The 8,665-nt window shown below is 47.7% G+C and overlaps 1 protein-coding gene across 2 annotated transcripts in view; it reads left to right on the top strand.

The window, feature by feature from the left end:
• Window positions 1–440: 440 nt before the first annotated feature.
• Window positions 441–8,665, top strand: part of TNFRSF1B (TNF receptor superfamily member 1B) — a 61,148-nt gene continuing 52,923 nt past the window's right edge. For both annotated transcript variants that reach the window (XM_043998886.1, XM_043998884.1), the window contains exon 1: window positions 441–696. In XM_043998886.1, the coding sequence (XP_043854821.1) occupies window positions 619–696 (78 nt within the window). In that variant the 5' untranslated portion in view covers window positions 441–618. The remainder of the gene's footprint in view (window positions 697–8,665) is intronic.

Below are 8,665 nucleotides of genomic sequence, written 5' to 3'. Positions count from 1 at the left end.
TCAGTAGCTAATATCGCCCTCATTTTCAAGATAAGGGAAGGGGAAGTCCCCGTCCAAGGTTACACATAGCTAAGCGACAGAACCTTGGTCTCGTCATCTCCTTGTTATTGCGAGGAGTTTCTGCTCATTCAGACAGGGCAGGTCCTCTCGGTCCTAGGATCTCAGAGGAGAGACGTGCCGATTCAGGGCCCTGGACGGCATCAGGAAGGGTCAAGGGAGGTATCGGGGGAGGGGGTAGCTGGAGGCACAGGCTCGCAAAGGTTTCGTTTCCTAACGCTCCCAAACCTCCGCCCGCACTGTACCCCTCCCCACCACATGCTGGGCAGGGCCAGGAGATACTTTGTACAGTGCGTAGTCTAGGTTCCGAGAGGAGGCGAGGGCAAGGCAGACGAGGAGAGGGGGGGCTTCGTAGGGCTCTGGCCTACCTCTCCGGGCGGGTCTGTCCGTTCGCACCGCCTCTTGGGGGCAGAGCTCTCCCGCCCCCTCTACTTGCCTGCTGTCTCTGCCCCAGGCTGCAGCTTTCGCTTTCTGTCCAAGGAGTCGAGCTGGGCGGCCCTTCCTAGCCCGGACTGCAGTGGAACGTGCCGTGCTCCGCCCCGTTCCACCAGGGGCTCCGGGATGGAGCCCGCCACCGCCTGGATTGCTCTCGCCGTCGGATTTCTGCTCTGGGCAGTGGGGGATGCGGAACCCAGCCAGGTGGGTGGCTGCAGTTCATCTCTGGCTTCTGAAGCCGCTGCTTTTCCTTCTCTTCCCTTCCTAGTGGAGATAGATAGAACCCTGCGCCCCTCCAAGTCAGCCCCGCGCCCCTTCCCATTCAGTCCTACGCTCCCAGCCCCTTTCTCTCCCTCTGTAAAGGTAAGGGCCCTGAATCTGAGGATAGCGGACCTGAGCTGAATACCAGCTCTGCTACTTACGAGCTGTGCGTTCTTAGACAAATTATGTACCTCTCTGGGCTTCACTTTCCTCATCTGTAAAATGATGGGGTTAGGGTAGATGGCTCCCAATCAGGCGTCACTGGGGGAGTTTAGCACCCTTAGAAGCCCTTTCCAACTGTAGCCGCTTTGACGCGGCTCTGGGGGACGCGCGTCCGGAGCTCCCGCCGGGCGCAAATTGTAGATCACCCCCCCACCCCAGGAGGTCTTCGTGGGACTACACAGGGGGCCGGAAAATCTGATCTGGCTGGGCCGGAGGCGGCCCGGGACAACGCCGTCTCAGCGTGACCGCGGGGGCGAACGAACGTTAGGATCCTATGCCTTCCAAAGCTTTGACTGTGCCCGGGCCCGGAAAGCGTGGGGTTTGGATCCCGGCGCTGACTCTTGTGCGCCGGGTGCTGACGGACAAGTCCTTAATCATTCTGGGCCTTGGTTCCCCCCTTCTAGAAAGTGGGGCTAATGATAGTGAGAATAACACACTCCCTCCCTCCCTCCAAGATTGTTCGGAGGGAAGTCCGGCCAATTTTGAAAAGCCTCCTAAAAACGGGAGCTGAGGCGGGCAAACTTGCATCGGCTGCACCTGGCGGTCCCAGAGCTGAAATTCCATGCGTGTCCTTTTCATTCTGCCCTCTCTTCTCCCCCGGCTCACTCGAAAGTCCCTAAGGTGGCTCTGGATTTCGAGGGTTCTGTTTTCTTCAGCGGACTGCTGCTCCCCGAAGGAGGATGGTTTCTTTCTGACTGAAGGAAGACAGCCCCTTTCATCTAGCATCTGTTCCGGAGTGATCCGTATTTCACAGATAACACCTGGCTCCATCAAAGCTCAGCTCTCTTTGCTCTTCAAGACGTGTATTTCCTTTGCCCTACATGAATATTCTTCCTCTTTCTTAGAATACCTGGGTATTGTGTGTTTATGAGAGGGAGAGAGACCGATAGACCAAGAGAGAGAGACAGAGACAGAGAGACCGAGTGAAAACGACCGGGAGAGAGATAGATACAGGGACGGACAGAGACAGAGATGTGCACAGAGACACAGACATAGACCGAGATGAGAGGGATGGAGATAAGAGAGATAAAAGAGACAGGGAGGGAGGGAAAGGAAGAGACGGAGATAGAAATTCCCTGCCCTGGGAAACACGAAAATATTTCGTTCTATTGGGTCCTTTTTCTTTTCTTTTCTGTGAAGTAATTGGTGTTAAGTGACTTGCCCAGGGACACACAGCTAATAACTGTCAAGTGTCTGATGCCGGATTTGAACTCAAGTCCTCTTGAATCCAGGGCCGGTGCTCTATCCACTGCGCCACCTAGCTGCCCTTGGTCCTTATTTTTAATCTTAGAATCATTCATTGGCAGAGCTGGGAGGAACTTTAGAACACAGAATGTCCAAGCTAGAATGGTCGTTGGAACTCAGAATGTAAGATCTGGGACAGCCCTTAGAACACAGTAATAATAATAATAACAGTAGGTAGCAGCTAAAGAGCCTTTTTTTTTTTTGCATTATCTCTAAGGATATTAATGATCTCTTAGTTGCCAAATCCTTTTATTTCTCAATCTTCATTCTCCTTGGCCTCTCTGCAGCCTGTGACACTGTTGATCACTACCTCCTTATTGACACTTTCCTCTCTCTAGGTTTTTGAGACAACCCCTCCCTGATTCTCCTCCTTCCTCTCCGAATGCTCCTTCTGTGTCTCCTTTGCTTCATCTTCCTCCAGATCATGCCCTCTAACTGTAGGTGTCCCTTAGGTTTCTGTCCTAGGCTCTCTTCTCTTCTCAGTTTGTACTGTTTCACTCGGTGAGCTTATCAGCTAACATGGATCTGTCTCTGTCTCTGTCTCTGTCTCTGCCTGCCTGCGGGTCTGTCTCTGCCTGCCTGCGGGTCTGTCTGTCTGTCTCTCTCTGCCTGTCTCTATCTCTATGCTTATGATTCTCAAATCTACCTGTCCTGAACCAGTCTCTCTGCTGATTTCCACTATTGCTTCTCCAACTGCCTTCACACAATTCGAACCTGATTGTCCAGTAGACAGCTTAAACTCAATATGTTCAAAACAAAACTCATTGTCTTCCCTCCCTAAAGCCTCCCCCCACCATCCAAGTTCCCTATTGCTGTTGAGGGTTAATACCATCCTCCCAGTCCCTTTGGCTCAAAACCTAGGAGTTATCCTTTATTCCTCACTATCTCTCGCGGTCCAAATCCAATCTGTTCCTAAGGCCTGTTGATGTCACCTCTGTAACATCTCCTGAATTTGACCCCTCTTTTCTAATACTGTCCCCACCCTGATGTTGACCCTCATTACCTCATGGCTAGATTATTGAAATAGCCTGCTGGGTCTGTCTGCCTCAAATCACTCCCCAATCCAATCCATCCTCCATTCAACCACTAAAGTGATTTCCCTGAAGTTCAGGTCCAATCATGTCACATATGCCCCCTCCCCCCAATGAACTCTAGTGACTCCCTATCACCTCCAGGAGCAAATATAAAATGCTCTGTTTGGCATTCAAAGCTCTTCATAACCTAGCCCCCTCTTGCCTTGCCAGTCTTCTTATACCTGACTCCCCAGGATATTCTTCCTGATCCAATGACACTGACCTCCTGGCTCTTGCACGAACAAGACAAGACATTTGGATACTGGACACCTCTCTTGCTGTCTGCCATACCTGAAATATTCTTCCTCCTTCACTCCAACTACTGACTCCCTGACTTCCTTCAGGCCCAGCCAAAATCCCACCTTCTATAGGCCTCCCCCAACTCCTCTTAATTCCAGTGCCTTCCCTGTTTTCATTATCTCCTATTTATCCTGTATGCAGCTTGCATATCATCTCCTCCATTAGAATGTAAGCTTCTTGAGGGCAGGGGCTGTCTTTTGCTTCTTTTTGTATCCCTGGTATTTAGCATAGTGCCTGGCCCATAGTGCTCACTTAATAAATGTTTATTGGTCGATCTCATTTAATCTTCACAACAACCTTGTGAGGCAGGTGCTATAATTATACCCATTTTACAGAAGATGAAACTAAGGATGGGAGAGGTTAAGTGACTTGCCTAGGGTAACATAGCTGGTAGGTGACTGAGGCGGTCTTCCTGACTCTAACTCTAGCAATCTATCCACTATTCTACCCAACTGCCTAGGCCATAGATTGTCTGAGGCAGAAGGGGGCCTCAGAATACAGAATGTTAGAACTGGAAGGAGCACTAGAAATCATTATTCCTATCCTCTCATTTTGCAGATAAAGCAATAGAGGCCCAGAGTTGTCTGTGTGATCTCTAAAAAAGAGCAACAAAATAAATAAATAAATACACATCTACTGAACACCTACTATGTGCTACGGGCTTTGCAAATATTATCTTATTTGATCCTCACAATAACCCTGCGAAGTAGGAGCTATAATTTGCCCCATTTTACAGTTGAGAAAAACCGAGGCAGAGAGAGGTGAAGTGCTTTGCCCAGGGCGACACAGGTAGTGAATATCTGAGGCTGAATTCGAACTCAAATTTTCCTGACTCCAAGCTCAGCACTCTATCTGCTGAGCCACCTAGTTGTTTCTATCTGTTTAGATTTGTCTTTTTATCTTCTATACAAAACTGCTCTGTGTGTGTGTGTGTGTGTGTGTGTGTGTGTGTATGTGTGACTGTGACTGTGACTGTGAGACTTGTGATTTATAACTCTGGATGGAAGCCAACAATGATGTATCTAGCTTTTGGGACAAAGCTGTTGATAAGGAACATTGATGAGATAAACTTGACTGGCCACAGGATCTGGCCAGGCCAGTCAGACCACAAGAACCATATGGGCTACCGTCAGACCACAGCTGGAGGATGATGCTCAGTTTGGGGTGCTACATGTTCGGAAGAACGTTGGTAAACCAGAGAGCTTCCCCAAAGGAACCACTGGGATTGTGGAGAGCCTTGAAGAGGAAGCTCTGGGTTTAAGGAAGTGAAGGTGTTGACTTTGGAGAAGAGACTTGGGTGGGGCTGAGATAGCTGGGGAAATTGACTTATTCTTCAGAGGCACCACAGGACAGAAATGAGAGCAGTCAGTGGAAGCTGTTACGAGGCAAATTAAGACTTGACGTCAGGGAGAGGGAGAAGTTCCTAACAAGAATGGGGTCCCAAAGTGGAAATGGCTATCTTGAGAGGTGCTGGGTTTGTCCTCATAGACTGGAAGACTAGTATTGGTTGACAGTGGAAGCTTTTCTTGTTTGACTCTCCCTGTGCCTTCGGTGCTATATCATCATACCCATTTTATATATGGGCAAACTGAGGTTGAGAGGTTAAGTGTCTTGCTGTGGTTCATACAGTAGTGTCCGAGGTGGGATTCCCACCCAAGTCTTCCTGACTTCCTAGGCTAGTGCTTTTTTCATTACACCATGCTGACTTGCAGATACTGGTAGGGCTAGGTATAGAATGAGAACTCCTTGAGGATAGGCACTATTGTGGTTTTTTTTTTTAATCTTTGTATTCCCCACCACCTAGTCCACTCGGTGGTGGATTGATTGATGGATTGATTGATAGGCAGCTCCAAGGTTTCTTCCAAGGCTAAGATTAAGTTCAAGGTTCTCATTGTGAATTCTCATTCTCTTTGTGAAAAGTGGGATAAGCAGACACTCTGATAGTAGACACTCATGTAGCTTCTTGTGAGATGTATTTACAGTCTTTATTGAACTGGGGACTGAATATTATTATTATTATTATTATTATTATTTGGTGGGGCAGTGAAGTTAAGTGAGTTGCCCAGGGTCACACAGCTAGAAGTGTCAAGTGACTGAGGCAGTATTTGAACTCAGATCCTTGTGAATCCAGGGCTGGTGCTTTATCCACTATACCACTTAGCTGCCCCTTGGGGACTGGATATTTATTTGTTTGTTTGGTTTTTAGTGAGGCAATTGGGGTTAAGTGACTTGCCCAGGGTCACACAGCTAGTGAATGTTGTGTCTGAGGCTGGATTTGAACTCGGGTACTCCTGACTCCAGGGCCGGTGCTCTATCCACTGCGCCATCTAGCTGCCCGGGGACTGGATATTTATTGAGACATTTATTGACTCAATATTTTATTGAGAAGGAACTGGAACATCCCTTCTTCTGTCAGGACGGGCTGCAAGTTATCTTTTTTTTTTTTTTGGCAATTGGGGTTAAGCGACTTGCCCAGGGTCACACAGCTAGTAAGTGTCAAGTGTCTGAGGCCGGATTTGAACTTAGGTCCTCCTGAACCCAGGGCCGGGGCTTTATCCACTGTGCCACTTAGCTGCCCTCCCCACCCCCATAGTAGGTGTTTAACAAATGTTTATCATTTTTGATGTTGAGTGATATCTCCCAGGCCTGGAATGTTCTCTGGACTCACCCCATACCTCTTAGAACTCCTGGCTTCCTTCTAGACTTAGTCAAATCCCACCTTTCTGGGTGACCCTGGCCCACTAGTGCCCTTCCTTTTGAGGCTACGATTATCTCTTCTAGATATGTCTTGAATTCTCTCCACCTCCACCACACTCCCACTCCAATAGATTTTTTTTTTTTTTAGTGAGGCAATTGGGGTCAAGTGACTTGCCCAGGGTCACACAGCTAGTAAGTGTTAAGTGTCTGAGGCTGGATTTGAACTCAGGTCCTCCTGACTCCAGGGCCGGTGCTCTATCCACTGCACCATCTAGCTGCCCCTCACCCCAATAGAATTTAAGCTGATTGAGGGCATGACCCGTTTTTGGTGTTTCTTTATATGCCTGGCATCTAATAGCTTCTTTAAAATGCTTTCTTGTTTTGCATGACTACTCATGTATAACATATTGAATTGCTTGAGTTCTTGGGGGAGATGGGGAGGGAGGGAGGAAGAGAATTTGGAAGACAAAGTTTTAAAAAATTGATGTCAAAATTTGTTTTTACATGTAATTTGGGAAAATAATTCTAAATAAACAAAAACAAAAAGCAAAAAAAAGGGAGGGAGCAGAAAAAGGTATAATCAAAAGAAAGAAGCGTTTTGTGACAAATAACAACAAAAAAAATTCGTTCTGATCACCTGAGAGACATCTTCATCTTTAAGTTAAATTGGTCTGGTGAAAGTCTGGCTGCTCTTTGCTCCAGGGACTCAGGGAACAGGCTGAGGATTGGGGGCTGGGGCTGGCTAAGTCCCAGGTTAGTAAGCAACATCCAGTGTATTGTCTTTGAGATGTTTCTTCCCACATTCTAAGAATTTCCCAGAAGGGCTCTGGCCATGCTGAAAGGTATATATTTAGAGGCAGAGAAATCAATGTGAGCTCCTAGGGGGCACTCACCTGACCTGTTCTGGCAGAGGCCTGGGAGGAATATTGGGTCGTTTCAATTTTGTCAGACTCTTCATGACTCTGTTTTGGGTTTTCTTGGCAGAGATACTGGAGTAGTTGGCCATTTCCTTTTCCAGCTCATTTTACGGAGGAGGAAACTGAAGCAAACAGGATTAAGTGGATTGCACAGCTAGTAAGTGTCTGAGGTTAGATTTGAACTCATCTTCCTGACTCTAGGCCTGATGCTCTATCTGCTGAGTCACCTAGTTGCCCCTTTTGGGAGAGAGTGTGGTATAATGGAAAGATCATTAGGTCTAGAGTCACAGACCCTTCGTTCCAATCCCACCTCTGACACTGACTACCTGTGTCTTCTTGAGGAAGTTACTTAGAATCCCTACCTTCCCTCAAGACCCAGCCTAGATACCACCTCCTCAGGGGTTCCTTTCCTGGTCTCTGCTACTGCTTTTCCCTCTAAAGTTCCCTTGTATCTACTATGGGTCTTGTATACGCCAATATGCTGTCTCCCCCAATGGAATGTGAGCTTCCTGAGGGCAGGTACTATTTTGGAATTTTTCTGTATCTTCCCAGGACTTAAGCACAGCCCTTGACCCATAGTAAACCTTTAATAAGAGATGTATGTTGGGGGCAGCTAGGTGGCACAGTGGATAAAGCACCGGCCCTGGATTCAGGAGGACCTGAGTTCAAATTTGGCCTCAGATACTTGACACTTACTAGCTGTGTGACCCTGGGAAAGTCAGTTAACCCTCATTGCCTTGAAAGAGAGAGAGAGAGAGAGAGAGAGAGAGAGAGAGAGAGAGAGAGAGAGAGAGAGAGAGAGATGTATGTTGATTGACTGGCAGCCTCTCTGGGCCCTCAGTTTCATTATCTATAAATTGATACAGTTGGACCACATGGTCTCTTGGGTCCCTGCCAGCTCCAAATCTGTGGTCCTAAGGTCTGTACCCCTCCAGCTCCCTCCAGCACTTTCATGCAAAAGAGTTGGGCAGGTGTCAGGCTACAAAAGAAGGAGAATGATAATAGGTCACATTTCTATCTTGTTCTAAGGTTGTAAAACGCTTTACAATGATCTTGTTTGATCCTCACAACAACCCTTTGAGATAGGTGCTATTGGTATACCCATTTTATAGATGAAGAAACTGAGGCAGACAGAGGGTAAGTGACTTGCCCAAGGTCACACAGCTAGTAAGTGTCTAAGGCTGGATTCAAACTGAAGACTGGAGCCAGGGAGACCTGGAATAGCTATGTTATCTGGCTGTGTGAGAAGTTAGGCCTCTGAGGCCCCTGGGGGCCCATCATCTCTCAATTTATGACCCTATGTTTCTTAGGAAGTGGGGTAATATTACTACAGGGCAGACAGGGAGTCCCTTTCCCCCTTTTATCTATTTTTCCTGGAGTATATATTTCTCTATCTCCTTTCTCCACCTCAAGCTGCCTGCTTTACCAGATTGTCAGGGATTGGAGATGAGTGTTTCC

This window comes from Dromiciops gliroides, chromosome 3, assembly GCF_019393635.1.
Source record: "Dromiciops gliroides isolate mDroGli1 chromosome 3, mDroGli1.pri, whole genome shotgun sequence".
Taxonomy (NCBI): Eukaryota; Metazoa; Chordata; class Mammalia; order Microbiotheria; family Microbiotheriidae; genus Dromiciops; species Dromiciops gliroides.
This window is presented reverse-complemented; position numbering and strand designations above follow the sequence as displayed.